At 40.6% G+C, this 16,057-nt stretch overlaps 1 protein-coding gene across 20 annotated transcripts in view; it reads left to right on the forward strand.

The window, feature by feature from the left end:
* The window catches only part of epb41l2 (erythrocyte membrane protein band 4.1 like 2), a 50,881-nt gene that overhangs the window by 8,720 nt on the left and 26,104 nt on the right, over positions 1–16,057 (forward strand). For 13 of the 20 annotated variants that reach the window (XM_081602547.1, XM_081602555.1, XM_081602563.1 and 10 more), the window contains exons 2-6: positions 6,815–7,053; positions 7,214–7,402; positions 8,420–8,674; positions 12,224–12,331; positions 12,433–12,475. In XM_081602547.1, the coding sequence (XP_081458673.1) occupies positions 6,829–7,053; positions 7,214–7,402; positions 8,420–8,674; positions 12,224–12,331; positions 12,433–12,475 (820 nt within the window). In that variant the 5' untranslated portion in view covers positions 6,815–6,828. Of the gene's footprint in view, positions 1–3,552; positions 3,751–6,814; positions 7,054–7,213; positions 7,403–8,419; positions 8,675–12,223; positions 12,332–12,432; positions 12,476–16,057 lie in introns of those variants that run through there. The other 7 variants (XM_081602550.1, XM_081602552.1, XM_081602558.1 and 4 more) reach the window with 3 other exon arrangements.

Below are 16,057 nucleotides of genomic sequence, written 5' to 3' on the forward strand. Positions count from 1 at the left end.
CACCCACCGCTGCAGAGCGAGCGGTGCAGTTTCACCTCAAGTTTCAGTCTCTCCTTGTGTAATTCTTTTTTGTGTGTGTGCGTGTGTGTGTGTGTGTGTGTGTGTGTGTGTGTGTGTGTGTGTGTGTGTGTGTGTGTGTGTGTGTCTTGAGGCTCGGTTCCTGCCTGCTTTCTTACTCTCTCTTCTCTTTTTTTATGTCCTGGGATATCACAGTAAAATACAACCCCTCTCATGTGCACTTGTGTGACACGCCCTCGTTCTTTGTCTCCCTTACACACACACACACTCAGTCTCACATTCACACAGACAGGCCATTTGCGCCTGACTGCTTTAATCGCTGAAAAGGGGAGTTTAGCACTTAACAATAGTAGTTATGAGCTGACCTATTATTCTCACAGACATAGAGCGACACAGAGGGGGACACTTTACAGAGGAGGACCAAATTCATGAACTGAGTTAAGTGTTTTTTTTTGTGGATAAACATATTTTATTGCGATTAAATCAAGATGTTGACATACTGCAATTTTTTTTCTTTTGAAACCATACCAAAGGAATATAAACTTATCCTAATTTCTTACAACAGCTACCAATGAACTGAAACCAGGTGTTTAGCAGCAGACAATTGTTGCTGTGAGTTGGGAATAATGGTATAGCAACCAGACTAATTACATATTAAACATCCTCTAAGAATCATGCTTGAGATGAACTTTCTTTAGAAAACTGGAGGAGGACTCCGGGGAGCATATCCGTGTCGTTTTATATCAGCGAAAAATTAGACCTGAGCGTAGATGAAAAGCAGAGGCAGTGAGGCAGTAGAAAGGATGCCAGTATGGACAGGCTGACAGACAGACACACAAACATACACAGGGATTATCCCTTGTGTAATCCTCCGTTTGAGGGTCAGAGTACTGTGTAAAGAGACAGGCATGTCCCGAATTTTCACACCACCGGCGTTCCTAAGTATCTTTTTAATGTGTGGGTGTGTGTGTTTGGGAGGATGTGTGTGTCGGAAGTTTTGGTCAAAAACTCATCACTCGACTGATATTCTCCCCCCCACCTCTCTAATTCTGAAAGTATGGTATTAAATATGTTTAAGTGTGTTGAAATGCATCTGCTTCTGTTTGTGCATATTTTTTTGTGCCGCTGCATGACAGATGGAGGGATCATACAAGAGAACAGCACAGATTAGGGTTCTGCACCGTGTTTGTGTGTGCTTATTTCAAAACTGTGCCTGCGTAGCTGTCAGCTGCTGGCCCGTGATGCTATTCTTTTTGGAAAGCTCCAACTTGTTGCCTCGACGTCCAACTATCTGCTGGAGTTAATCCTTATTTCATTACATTCGGCCGGATGTAGGCTCATCCTTTTACAATTCTTTGTACTTTGTGAAAACTTTGCATAGATGAAGGCTAATGCAGAGCTAATGTACATCTACTGCACTGATGGATTGGGTTTCATTTATTGCGCTCTATATTTAGGGTTGTCAGTGTGCGATTTGATGGAAAAATCATGCTATTGATTTATTTAATGTTCAGTTTAACAGCGCATCCTTCTGGTCTCCATCTTTTATTGTAAGTTGAGCAATTTGTCACCGTCTTAGAGTCTTATATTAGAGACCTGCATGTCTATTGATAATTGGACAAGATAAAAATAAGTAATGGAACAAGCAATTTCTTTTGGTGCATCTCTACAAATTTGGCTGTTTTGAAAAGTTTATATTTGCAATAAAAACAAAGTCAGAATTGTGAAAATGAAACCCTCATTTCCTAAGACTTGTTTTGAGGTTTTTGGACTGTGGAAGGAAGACGGAGTACCCAGAGAGAACATAGGCATGCACAGGGAGAACATGCACAGCAGTACAAAGATAACCATTTCTGATCTTTAGTGAAACGATTTTACAGCAACTCTTATGTGAATCACTGGAACCCACTGATCAGAGATCGTCCCGTTTTCCTCAATGAGGTTTCAAGTATCGTTCTGTGTGTAGTAAAAGAACCTGCTACGTTTTGTAGGTAATAGTCAGAATCAACTTTTTTTATTAAAGTTTGTGCACACACACAATGGCTTTTTGTAAATATGTATAAATTGGGGCCGCTACTAATGATTAGTTTAGTAATTTATTACTCTATTGGTTATTCTATTGAACGAAACATTAGAAAATTCTGCAGATTTTTCATTTAGTTATATACAATATTAGAGTGACATTAAAAGATGCAAATAAAAAAAACAATTCAATTTCCTTTTTAAATAAGAAAATAAACATTTTGTTGCCCAAAATGCAGTAACGTGGCATTCCTTTAGCAAATAAGAACTAGACTAGACATATTTACAGATAAGAGTGTTTTTATCTTATTTTGATTGTGTACTCCAGTTAGTGATTAATCAATTACTAAAATAGTTAGCGTAGATATGAGTTAGTGCATGGTATAGATCTGATTTGGGCTTTTTTCCTGTAAAGTGTTCATCAGAGAGACAGCCTGGGGGAAGAAACCATCCCTGTGGCTACTCGTTTTGTTTTGCAAATAACGTATCACCAACCAGCAAAATGTATACCAAAAATTAGTAGAATCACTTTTTAAGGACAGTCATGGATAAAGCAGACGGTGTTAAACGGAGCCCTGCTCTCTTTATGGCGGGTTGAACGCAGAGAGTGAGAAGTATCCGTTCCGGCTCTGATAGCTGCACAATGAACGTCGCATGTAACCCTGATGTGCTCTGAAAAGGCTTCGACACGGTAACACTCTCCTATTGTCACCAGTCCCCCCCATCCACCGATATTTATTTTTGCCGTTGTAATCTCTCATCTCCATGGGGATTTATTGTCGTAGCCCATGAATGCCTTCACCATAGAAACCTGTTCCTCCACTCTTGCCCTGCTATGCCCCGTAGAATAGGGTGGGTGGGTACGCATGTGCTTTTGAATCACCTAGACAGCCCTGCTATCTTCATTACAACATATAAAAGAAAGGAAAAAGGGGGAAGGGAGGCATTAAAACCCAGATTATTACTGTCCTTTTTCCCCCCTTTGTGACAGTGTTTTCCATTTGAATTTCTCTCTATTTGGCTTCGATGTTTGAGGCGGAACGGAGTCATATCTGAACAAATGGGTGGTGCTCTCTCTCCCTCTCTCTGGGGTTAGTGGTACTCTTCATGACCCTCTTTTTCCATGCAAAGAAATATGCAGTTTCAACTGTCTGCAGTCTAAAAAAAAATGATGCAGTGATAACTTTGTATGTAAGAGCTCTGCGTTCAGGATGCTCATAAATACTCCAGACAAGTACCATGAAAAAGCAGTGGGGGTAAAAAAAGGTATAGTCATGTTAGAAGAGGTGTTTATGGAAGCTTTTCCTGCTTGATATGGTATGAAAACCGAGCCGAGGAAGTCTTAATCCCCATGCTGATCGTCGTCCATTAGTAATCTGGCGCAGTAGGCACACTTTCTGTCTCTCTCAAGGGTCTTCTGTAACTCCACCCTCCCCCCCCTTCCAACCCTCTGAATTTCTCTCCCGTTTTCTGCCCTCGTTTCTCTGAGCGAGGGTCCTGGGAGGCCGGGGGGCGGGAGGGTGGAGGAAGCAGAGCTCTGAGGGACGGAGGAGAGGATGGGGGACAGTTAGTAGGACAGGCATTCCTTGAGCAGCGGGGGAGAGAAAGAGACGGAAAGGAAAGGCAGAAAGAGCTGAACGGGATTTCAGAAGGCAACCGTAGGTGAGAAGGAACGAAAGGGAAGTAAGAGAGAAACACAAGCGACGGTAGGTAAGGCTGTAAGCTCATCAGCTCACGTAACCATTCATCCGCTCATTTGCAAGCACTAACAGGAGAGGTGGGAAACGTTCCCAGCAGCGTAATCAGCGTCTCACAACAGTTTCATCTGTGGCAAATTTGTAAAGCAAATAAACGTGAATCATGTCAAATGCACAAAGCGGAATGAAACGGCAACTAGCCAGCGATTCTGCACACCTCTGGATAATGATTAAATCGGTTGAGATATGCAAAGTGAGAGGCTAAGGTAAATGCAGAGAAAGCTCAGGAATGTTGAATCACAAACCCCACTTGCACGATTCCACTGGATTAAATGAGCATAAAATATTTGAAGAAAATGCACCACAACACCACCAGTGTGCGCCTGCAGACGAATTTGGAGTCGTCTTTAATGAAGCAAGAAACACGCAGGATGTCGGCTCGCTCAGGCGTCAGCTATACGATTCAATGTTTCTCACCTGCGCCTGACCTCTTTGTATCAGCCATCTGTTACAGTTGTAGCTCAGAAACTCTTGACTCCCATCAGAAAAACTTGGTTTTACTGTCTTCTCTGGCTTGTTTGTGAAGGGGGAGAGAGAAGAAGAGTGTAGGAGATAATGTAAATTAGGGGCTAAAATGGGGGCTTGAAAGAGAGAAAGAGGCTTCCTGAGCTGAGAAGAAAAGATAGCAACGAAGAGAAAGCAGGGGCGGGGGGAGACGAGAGGGTTGAAGTTATGGGAGCAGTAGAACAAGGTTCCCGGTGTTAATAGCTGCAGAGACAGAGGGCGAGTTTGAAGCAGGCCTAAGCCGCCGTGACGAAGCTCCACTTAGGTGCCATCTCCGAATGAACCCACTCTTAAAGAGAAGCCCTGTTTCTGAGAAGGATCTGCAGGGTGTCTTTAATAGAGGATTGTTCTTACAAACCAGAATTGAAGTAGTTTTGTCGCTACTCAAATTGGGCATCCAGTGCTTTGCAAACGTTTTCGTCGCCCTTAAACCATTTCATATTTGATCACATTATAATCACTACTCTATAGCTCCGTACAAAGTATTACATAATTAGAGGGAGGAAAATGGCACGTGGTTAAAGCCTGTCGCAATAAATCAGTTAACCGCATGATAAATTAAAACGAGCTGGATGATTTCCATTTGTGTGATCATTTTTCTCAGTCTTTCTAAAGACTGGATGACAAAAACTTCAGTCTGGGGGAAATTTTGCTTACAGAGACTTAATAATTCCTTTTATTTGTTATTTCTTTTGTGTGTGTTTTTTAAGATATTTAAAATTTCCTCTGGTTCTAGGGTTAAATGTCGGTCAGAAATTAAAGTTTATTGGTTTATGAAATGGGAAACTTGCATTATTATGCCATTACCATTATATTACTTGAAAAATGGTCTCAAAACAACATTATCATTCATTGCAATATCTTCTGGGGCAATTTATCGTCCAGCAAAATGTGTTGTGACAGGACTGCACATAGCAACCATTTCCGTTTAACCCTCTTTACTCTGACGACTAGAAATAAAATCCAGTGCAACATTTGCTAACCCTTTAGTTGAAGGGGTGTGCATAAGACTGGCATAATGCTGTCATACACATGACATAACACCTGTAATGAACAAGAAGGGGTCAAGGTGAATGTCTGACTGCTGTCATGAAGTGTCATCTGGTAAATAATGACACTTTTAGTGCAAAGCTGACACTTTGAATCCACTTTTAATGCAACTTTTAGTACAACTTTGCATTAAAAGTGTCTGTATTTACAGAATGACACTTCAGGACAGCAGTAAACGTTCACGAAGAGTCAGAAATAAAATGGATCATGAAATCCCTGTAAACAAAATGGCTCAATTCAGGGCAATTCTGGCAGAAGAACCTGTTGGAGGCAAACGCCTTGAGTCTGAAGACTGAAGGTTTACGTTGCTCTGCAGACGTTCTTCAGGCGCCGCTTGCTTACAGCACATCTGATATAGTATTTCTTCATTGCTCGTCTGATGCCAACAAGAAAGCTTGACTCTGCAGTAAAACATAGACTCGGATGAGACACATTTTCTGAAACGAAATCAAAGCTTGCGTATGTGCAGCTCAGTTTTACTTTTCCATTCCTGGACCTACAAGCAACTTCTTATTTTTAGCAAATTGTTTTGATTCCCTTATTTTTTCTTCATTGAACCTCTGAGAAACGCTCAAGTCTGAGAAAACTCAGCCGTGGTTCTTATATGTGATGTTTTATTGGACTGGGTTTACCTCTTAAGAAGTGTTTATCTCCTTGTTTTTTTTCTCTACTCAACTGGTTTATTGCTTCTTCCGGACACACACACACACACACCTTTCCTCATTCATCTCTCCTCCTCCCAGCTCTACCTCATTAGCCAATCATGCGTAAGAAGACCTGTTCTATTTTTACTCCGACCCCCTCCCTTTGCACCGCTGCTGCACTGGATATTTGTGTGTCCGCTTTTATCGAACATGGCAGACCAGAGTAATGAAAGTCATGGACCGTTTAAGATGTTAATAAGGAAAAATAAAGATGACTCGAGGAATGGCATCTTAAGTATGATTTAAATACCACGTTTTTACTTTCAAACTTGTTCGTCTCACATCCGTGACCTTTACTTCCCCTAGAGAAGCGATGTCGTTGTCTCGCAGTGCTATCAACAAATTAGCGCCAAGCTGCTTGAAAGTGACTGCTGCTGTGAAAGGTTGTGTGTGTGGACAGCGCTGCCAAGGAAATTTGGGTTGAAGAGTTTATGTATGCTGACCGCAGCTGCAGGACAAAACCGTCGTGACTCATATTTTAACAATTGAGGAATTCTCTTCTCTTTCTCTGGGTTTACAAAGATGTGCTTGTAACCAGCTAGTGACCCAGATGAAAGTCTCTGTGGAAATGTGATATCATAAACTAATGAGTTCACCTGCTGCCAGCTGTTATTTGTGTTAGGCAAATATTTGCAGTGGGTTTAACGTACAACATACCTCCATGCTTTCGTAGGAGTCGTAAAACCCAAAAGTCATTTCATCACATCATGCTTCATCACTCACCTCCTTTTTCTTTTCTTTCCTTTTTCTTTATTACAGATTGACCCATCACCATGACAACAGAAGCGGGCTCTGAGACAGAGGTGAAGGAGAAAGCAGAGGAGTCAGCTGCTCAGCCGGACCAATCGGAGACGGCCAAGCAAGAGAGCCAGGAAGTAGCAAACGTTGAGGGAGAGGAGAAGGAAAAGGGGAAGGAGAAGGAAAAAGAGGGCAAAGAAGGCAAAGGGATAACTCGATACCTGCCAACATGGTTTAAGAAGCAGAAATCTCAAAGCCAGGTAAAATCTCACTGACGTTACTATGCTGTTGAGACTGCGTGAAAAGCAAGATTTCAATTTTACTATCAGTGTCTGTTTACTGAATCTTTAAAGCCAGGGATGTTATCTAAGGTCTAAAACTGGAATTTAATAAAAAAAAAATTTAATTCTTCCCATTTAGACATCTCCAACAAAGGAGGTCCCAGCAACAGAGGAACCCGTCAGCAAGGGGGTAGAGGGAGAGGAGGAGCCTGCCCCTGAGGTGAACGGCCACGCCGAGGAAGTGGAAGAGAAAGAGGAAGTGAAGTCGGAGGAAGTCAAGGAAGCAACGCAGCCTGAATCTGACTCCAGCGCCAGTGCCGACACTGAGGTAAGGGGCTCTGCTGTGTGTATCATCAGCATCATGGCAGAAATGGGAAAACGGAAGTTGTACTTTCAGATGTCGTGTGAATTTAGTCCAAAATGTTTGGAAAAAATTACAATTGGAGCCATAGAGATGATTTGCAGTGTGTTTATTTTCACTTTTTGTCATGTTGAAACTGCAAACTTCAATGTATCTTAAGGAGATTTTATGTGACAGAGCAACATAAAGTAGTGCTTGACTATGAAATGAAAAAATATGCATCATTTTAAAAATCTTTTACAAATTAAAATGTAGAAGTTTAGAGAGTACTAGTCAGAAATACAGCCGTGGTTTTCAAACAACTTTTTAATAATGAATTGAGCCTACTCTATTGTTTGATGGGATCAATTGGAAAGTATGTGTGAGTGAATTTAAAAAATTTTTTTGGGTAAAATTCCTTGAGATGACATTTGTTGTGAATTGACGCTATATAAATAAAACTAAATTGAACTGCTAACTCTGTATGAACAGCACTTGACTGGATTTAGGAGTATCATAGTAAAGGAATGCACACTACATTTTTCAAATTTTAATTGGTAAGAAAAACTTTGAAAACCAAGATTTTCCACTTCACAGTTAAGGGAGGAACATTTTAAGGAGATTACCTCTTAAAAAAAAGACGTCAAGCTGATAAACATGTATGTGCAACAGTACTCTCTTTAGATTTGTTTCTTTACCCGGAAAGAATGAAGGAAAGACTTGAAAATGTTCTCCAGCTTGCTTACATGTGTTCTTCCATCCGCTGATCACATTATGCTAAGTGGGCCCACCCACTGACATCAACATTTCAGTCACCAGGCCAAAAGAAATGCCTGCTTTCCTTTAAACAACATCAAATTGGAGAGAAAATCACACAAGGAGCATTAAAGAGAGCCAACTGGGAACTTCCCACTGAGTTCAAGCAAACAGTTGGGGTTTGAATAAGATAATAAAGAAATCAGAGCATCAATAACAACCGAGTTTTGCCTTGCTTTTTTTTTGCAGCCTGCAAAGGAAGAGAAGGTGGAAGACGCCACTGCAAAAAGTCCGGAGAAGACCAAAGAGACTGCAGTCGGAAAAGGAGCAGAGGAGGAGAAGAAGAAGGAGCCAGAAGGACACGTGGAGGCAGAAACAGACGGAGGAGAAAGCCAGACTTCGATTTTCCAGTCTCCTCTTCGCCTGGTGAGGAAGAATAAGATGAAGGTGGTGGTGTGTCACGTCACCCTCCTAGATGGAACTGACTTCAGCTGTGAGGTGGAGGTAAGATGTCATTGAAATTTGTCTGTAAATAAAAGTAGGCTCGTTTAGCCCAAAGCACGTGAGTGGCTTTGTGCCAGTGATGTAATCACTAATAGGATCAGATCTGGTGTGTGTCTTTGTTGGGGGAAAAAAAGCTCTGGGGTATTTAACTTTCTGACTCAAAGCATAGCCATGGCGGAAGCACCACCTGCTCGCATTGCAAAGCGGACCAAGCTGATGGGGGCTCGTCCGGGGAATAAAACGCACTCACACACACATTGAGCAGATTAGGGGGTTCCACCAGATTACTTTTCTCCATCTGTTGCTCCCCAATGGACACGTGCCTTATATCCCCCCATTCTCCTACAGACAGACACAGTAACTTATATTGCTTTGAAAAGTTTTCACGCCCAATGTAAATAAAGCCAGAATAAATGTAATTTGCTAGAACATGTGGAAGAACGTGTGCTTAGATGAACAGTGCACCAATACTATATTAGCAGATTGTAAACTTCTTCACTTTAGCTTAAGACATTTGTTTACTTAAATACAACAACGGTACATCTGAATTAGCCTAAATATACACAGGAGCAACTGTTTAGTTAAAATAGACAAAGCAGAGCGCGAACCGCAGAACAACCAGAGAGAACATCATCAGTGGTGTGGTGAGGCTGGCACATGAAGTTTTCTGTTCTCCCATAAAACAGCCAAACCATCTCTTTTACTGCCTTTTTTTTTGTCCCAATTTTTTCATCACTGCAGTTTGCTTGAAAATATTTCCCACACGGTATGGACATTTTTAGCCCTACAACCCCTCACATTCCCACACTTGCCCCCATCCAGTGGGAAGCATCCCAAAATAGCCATTGTGCAGATCCACTTTGGTCCTCCATGTCTGCATTTCTGCATTGCGTGTCCTTAAGCAGAACATGCACCAAATTCTGACGTTTTTAACATTAGGGTTCACAATCCTGCACTCCGGAATGGACTGTGCCAAACCGGCTCCCTGATCTACAGTGTGCCAACGCCTAACCGACTCGCCTGTGAGAGTCTACGGTTGTTTGAACAGTGGCTGCTTTGTGGCACAACAGATAACGCTGATACTGCAACTAACTGCTATTGTCCTGTAGTGAAACACACACACACTCTCACACATATTCTTCCATCCATCCCTCACTCCACATGCTGGCATAGTTAGGATGGCGGCCTGGAAAGATGCACAATGCATTCCAGAGATTAAATTTCTGTTCTGCTAGCAGACCTCCAACAAGGGCAATACCACAGATGTATATGTTCTGATCACTTGCCTGTTTCAAGAATTAAAATATATTCAGGACTTAAAATAAGTATACAAGGTGTCCACCATCCTTAAAAAGTCTTTTAAAAAGTTCTCATTTATGGAAAAGTAAGTTTTGAAAAAGTCTTAAATTCATTAAAGAATATGTGAGTTAACCTTAAATACGTTAATCACAGGTCTTAAATTTTGTCTCTTTAATTTTATCTATTTAATCTTATAAATCCTATGTAAATATTTTTTTTCTCACTGTACTTTTCTATCAAGCAGACATCTTCACTCATTATTTGCCATGTCTTAAGCCGGTTAAAGCTACCAGTGACAACCGTCAGATAAGGCTTCTGCATGTTGGTGTTCCCGCTAAATCCTTAATATACCCAATTTGGGTTGTCTTGGCCCTTTTATCGCAGCCTGTGGGGTTTTTCCTGACTGGGAACGAGAACACAACCTGTTGAATGTGACAGGTAGCCAATCAGAAAGCGCGGTGACGTAAGAACAGAGAGGAATCCCAAACAGCTGACATAACGCGCAACTGAGAGTCCGGTGGATATCGGAGATGATATGTGTTGCATTCAAATACCGCAGATGTTTCCAGTAGAGATGTGCCGATCAGGTTTTTTCTTGCCGAGGGCTGATCACCGATACCAATCACATAATTATTATTATTTTTTTTTTTTTATCATAAACACTACCGGTTACATTATGTGGAAAAAGGAACCATGAATTCACCTTAATTTAGACAAAAACTTTTTTTTCCAAGAAGAAAACTAAACAAAACAGGCATTCTGCAAATTGCACTGCTATCAGTAATGCTATCTTTAACAGACTGATAACATATGAAGGCTCTGAAGAGGCTAAATAATGCAAAGAGCCAAAATAAAACCTCTCAACATTGCCAAAAAAATTCAAGTATAAAACTTAACATTCAAAGGCAAATACAGGTTCCATTACAATAAACAATCCAGAGTTACTAAATGAAAACTTCCTGATAGCATGGCGGCTAGCTGATTACTGCTAGTTCTGAGTGGCTGTTTCTGACTGAGCGGAGTATTTATGCAGAGCAGGGAGGAGATCAATTATTTTTTTTAGAGATTATCTATCTCATGTTAGAACAGCGAAAGTTTTCATACGTATGTAAAATGTATTTTTTTTAGGTTAGATGCTGCAGCTTTAAACAGAGGTTCGGTGTGAGAGTCACTACCAGGTGGAGCAGAAGCGGCGCTCCGTCTGTGAAATATTACTACCTGTAGCGCGTAGCAGCGGTTCAATAGCGAGAGCAGAACCAGCGTCTTACATCGCAGCTCGAAGGTTTAAATAATTTTGCGGGTTATTTGTTTAGCTTTCTGACCGTCATGCTAATCCGGGTGATTGTTTGTAGCTGTGTGCTGCTCTACCTGCTATCTGATCCTCCGTATGTCTTTTTTACTGCTGTGAGCCTCGATGTAGCCAAACTCCGTCAAGTATGGCATTGTTTTTATGTCGTATTAGCTTCGTTGTGTTGATGCATTTTGACGTGCTCAATTTTCCGCCGCAACACGCAAACTTCCCCATTCACTCAGTGCGTTATAGTTCCACATCGCTTAGGATTTGTTGCTGCGCGTTTGCGCAGTGTGAAGGAAAGAGGAGACCAGCTGCACAGGCAGGCTGCGAAATGAGATGCAGGTGATCGGTATCGGCAACAAGAGCCAATGATCGCCGATCACCGATCATGCACTTTTTCACGAAAATCGGCCCGATTATGATCGGTGACCGATCGATCGGCACATCTCTAGTTTCCAGTTGTCCCAGGACAAAAGGAAAAATTATTTCTTTCATCTGCGTCCTTTCACTTCCACCACGCTCCCTAGCCTGTCTGTGAGCAATGCCCTCCTCTCTGTCTGACCGCCAGCGGTAGAGTGAGGCTCCAGCAAATAATTCAAAAGCAGAAGAATTTGACCTCATATAATTACTTTGTTCTTTGTGATCGCCTGCCCCTTCTTTTCCACCCTCCTTCCTTTGACCTTCTGACTGTCTGAAGGGGGCCGCTGTGTGTTTGGGTGTGCACATTTGGGCTCGCATTCATAGATGGTGGTTGAATGTCATTGTCATAGCTGAGTGTGGAGGATTTCAGGGCTAAAGCTGCTATCAGGTCTATGAAGGAATGCGACACAAATGAAGACGCTGTAATAAAGAGCAGAGAGTAATCTAACAGATTTACTACTAAAATTTTAATTTCAAGTTTTCAAATGATGTTAGAAATGGTTCGTTGTGATGACCTTTCTTTCATTTTATCTCAGCAGAAACGAGCCAAGGGGCAGTACTTGTTCTTCAAGGTGTGTGAGCACCTAAATCTGTTGGAGAAGGACTACTTTGGCCTGACGTACAAGGACAACCATGATGAGAAGGTGTGCACTGCTTGAGTTTTAGGCTAAAACATGAAAGGCTGCATTGATTCAGGATTTTGACTCTCCCCTTGCTGTGTGTTTCTCCTTCTGTGACCCCCCAGTGTTGGTTGGATCCCACAAAGGAGATCAAGAGACAAATTCGCAGTAAGTTCACCTTTGCAAATCTTCCGTTCGTTTCAGATTTTTGTTTATGATACCTTATTATGTTTCCATCCATCCATGCATCCATCTAAGCTGTTTATAATTAAAAATATGTAGCATATTGAATCTAGCCAAATGGTCTGAATAATACATCTATAATTAATTAATCAATCAATTGTCCTGCTGTCAGGAGAAAAACAAACTACTTAAACAAAACACCAGAGACATTGGAAGCCAAATGACAGCAGTCATGCGGTGCTAAAGAGTTTACCAAGGGTGTCATCACTCTGCTTCATTATTTAAAGACCTTTTCATTACCTGTTGTTAATATTTAAATGTGAGATAAAACAGGTATCATTTCACCTGTTTAGGGTTGGCACCTACTGGAGGAGGGTTGGCAGCTGCTAAGCTTACAACGTCTTGCTTGGTTTTATATACGCAAAACATGACAGTAACTGTGGGACGGTTACATCAGTTTGGGAACGTCAACGTCCGTTATTGCGTTATTATTGATCTAAATCCAGTCAGCCTTTCTGTTCTGAGCTTGCATGCGCTTTGACTTAAATTAAAAGTTCGGTGTAGATCTTCGTTTGCCTTCAAACTTGTCTGTTTCTTGTATTCTCAGGATTTTCCCCCAGCTCTGTAAAAAAAAGAAGCTCAGTAAATCTGACCAATAGTCGTAAAAGTTAGAAATGTTCTAATTCGTCTTTTTATGCCGTCCATACCTTGCTTACTCTTATGTTTGCTGTATAAGTCAAGTCAGTCTTACAAAGCCTGTAACTTCACAGTACAACCATGCAATTTAGGCTAGAAAAAAGTTTACATTTTGTTAATTAGCAGATGTGTGAGGCAGTGGAGTTTGGGTGTGTTCAGAATGCATGTGGTTTATCCCAGACTCTTTATATGAGAGTGTGCGGTGTGCATAAATGCCTATATAGATGCTATAAGTGCTTTACATCTCCCTCTATGTGCTCATTTCTGTGCATTTTGTTTGGTGTGTGAATGTTTAGAAAAGCATTCACTCACAACCTGTATGCATGCGGCCATTGCTTTACCCAAATCACAGGGTTGACACCATTCTTCCCTAAACTGCTGTCATTTTGAGTGCAGCCGTCATCGCGGTGCAGATGCAAATAAAGATGGGTTGAAATCTAAAGCGCCTGTCAGTTGCTCCAGGACTTGTGCTAGAAAGTACACAGGCGTGTTTTCCATGAAGACCTAAAAGTTTCAGTTTGGCCCCCGATTTAACCGAAACATTTTATTCGGCATGTCTGCTGTTTGTGCTACAAGGCTTGTGAGAACCATGTAACTGGGACGTTGCTTTCGTAAAGGCTAGAGTTGTTAAGTGCACAACTAATAGTTGCAAAGTCAACAACTTCACACTGTTGATTTCTGCAGCTCCTCCAGTTGCTTTAAGCCTCCAGGCTGTTTACTTAATTTTTTTTATTAAAGCTCTGTTTGGCTGGCTTTTTAAGTGAATGAAAGTTTTTTGGTAATTTTGCAGTTGTGCAAAAATGTAAGATCTTAAAACCTCAGGATGTTTTTTTTTTTTTTTTAACAACCCAGCTGTGATCATGACCTCAACAACTTTATCCTTGACAGTTTGTATAATGTCATGATGCTGTTTGTTCACTAATGCTCTTTAATAAAACTTTAAAACAGAAGCATATAAAGTGTTTTCAGTAAAAGGAACAGGCTTTATTTCCCAAGTCTGTTTTTTTTTTTGCATGTTTGTGTTTAATTTACTATTAAATTAAATTAAAAGGAAAAACACAGCTGATAAAGGAATATATATATATTCACCTATTTAAGAACATTTTTATGTGTCTGTATTTGTTAGGGAGAGTTCACCCTAACATTTTTTACAAACATGCCTCTACATCAACCACTTTTGCTGGCAAATGTAATTTAGAAACTTGAATTATTATTGAGGACCGGGACAAAGTCGTTCCGAGGACCTCAAATGGTCCCCGGACCACACTTTGGACATCCCTGCTTTAAAACCTTCACACAAGAGCTACATTTATTATTACATTAAATTGCATACAGGGGATTATATTTACCAAGTAGGCGACGTCTGGATTTTATTTAGGAGTGACAGAGTAAAGAGGGATGATTACAAATTTACACCACACTTTCTGGATTTGCAGTTGTAAAAAAAAATTAAAAACTATGTGTATCATTTTCCACCCACTTAACATTTATATCCTCCTTTTTATTGGTTTTTCTTGTAAAGTGAAGATTTGTGGTTGGAACGTGACAAATGTTGCAATTTTCATCTAGCATAATGACCTAGGGATGCAAAATCACATCAATCACATTTTTTTCTGTCGTGCTCGATAAAGTCCGGGAACCTCCTACAGTTGTTTGCATAGATCAGAATATTCCGATTTAAATGGGTCACTTTTTCCTGAAGGTTTTTTAAAAATTCGGTCAGTTAAAGACGAGGCAGAGAATCTCGTTTACTGCAGTGGGAACAGAACCACGCATAAGAAGGGTTGATGGCTACATGGGTACACTGTAAGTGTACAGACAGAGCTCATAGCTGGAGTGGAAACGTATACAGAGCTTTCTATTAGAAATTCTCAAAATATTTCGCAGTCTGCTTTTAAACTTCTAAATAAATCAAATAATATTTCTAGGTTTCCTTATTCAGTTGAATTAACTTAAAAAATCACAGGTTGGCACTGCTTAACCAATATGTTTCTGCACATATTGGTTAATGTGCAGAAACAACAATGTGTCACTTTTAATGACAGTCTATAGGGAGGACAGTTTCTATGGATCTGATCACTTTATCTTTATTTATTGTGTTTTTTTAAGACACTGGTCATGCCTATTCTGCACTCCATCCACATGAAGTGATATTGAACCTTTAAAAATATGCTGATTCTCCAAATGATGACAAGTTAAATGTCTGAAGTCGGTTTTTGGATCCCACAATGAAACATTTAGTCCTGCAGGAAGTGACCGGGTGTTTGCTTTAACAGAAAACATCAGCAAGATTTAATCTCACCTGTAATGTTGGACTGAATCTAACTGGAGGGCATGCAAAGCGAGCGGGTCTGGACGTAGGCCAGGTTTAGTCCTCAACTGTGCGTGTGGCTGCTGTTAATATTTAACAGTGGTCAGGTTTTGCTCCTTCATCAAACTGCATCCGACAGGTCTATGTGCCTCACTGGACACTTTCATCCAGGATTGTTCAGACTGCTGCAATGAGCATAAGCAGGCGTATCTATTGGCAGTTCTAGATGATTTTCAGCCAGAAGGACCTGAGAGAGAGACGTTAAAATCCTCTTATCTGGTTCTGCTGCAGAAGCATCAGTGTAGCTCATCAAATTGTTTCCCTTTTTGTGTTTTGTTACTTTACTTGACATTTTTCACTATGGATTTCTTTATAATAAAAAAAAACATCTCAAAAGAACCTAGAATGAGTGAAAACATGTCTGATGCCATTTTTTATGAATATATTAAAAATGTATTATCTAAGCATAACTAAGACTGAAATGATTAGCCATTATTGAAATAATTGTCAGCTAATTTATTAGCTGACAATAAATTAGCTAATAAATCATTAAATGGAGT

The sequence above is a fragment of the Poecilia reticulata genome, chromosome 21 (assembly GCF_904066995.2).
Source record: "Poecilia reticulata chromosome 21, P_reticulata-male-v2, whole genome shotgun sequence".
Classification (NCBI taxonomy): domain Eukaryota; kingdom Metazoa; phylum Chordata; class Actinopteri; order Cyprinodontiformes; family Poeciliidae; genus Poecilia; species Poecilia reticulata.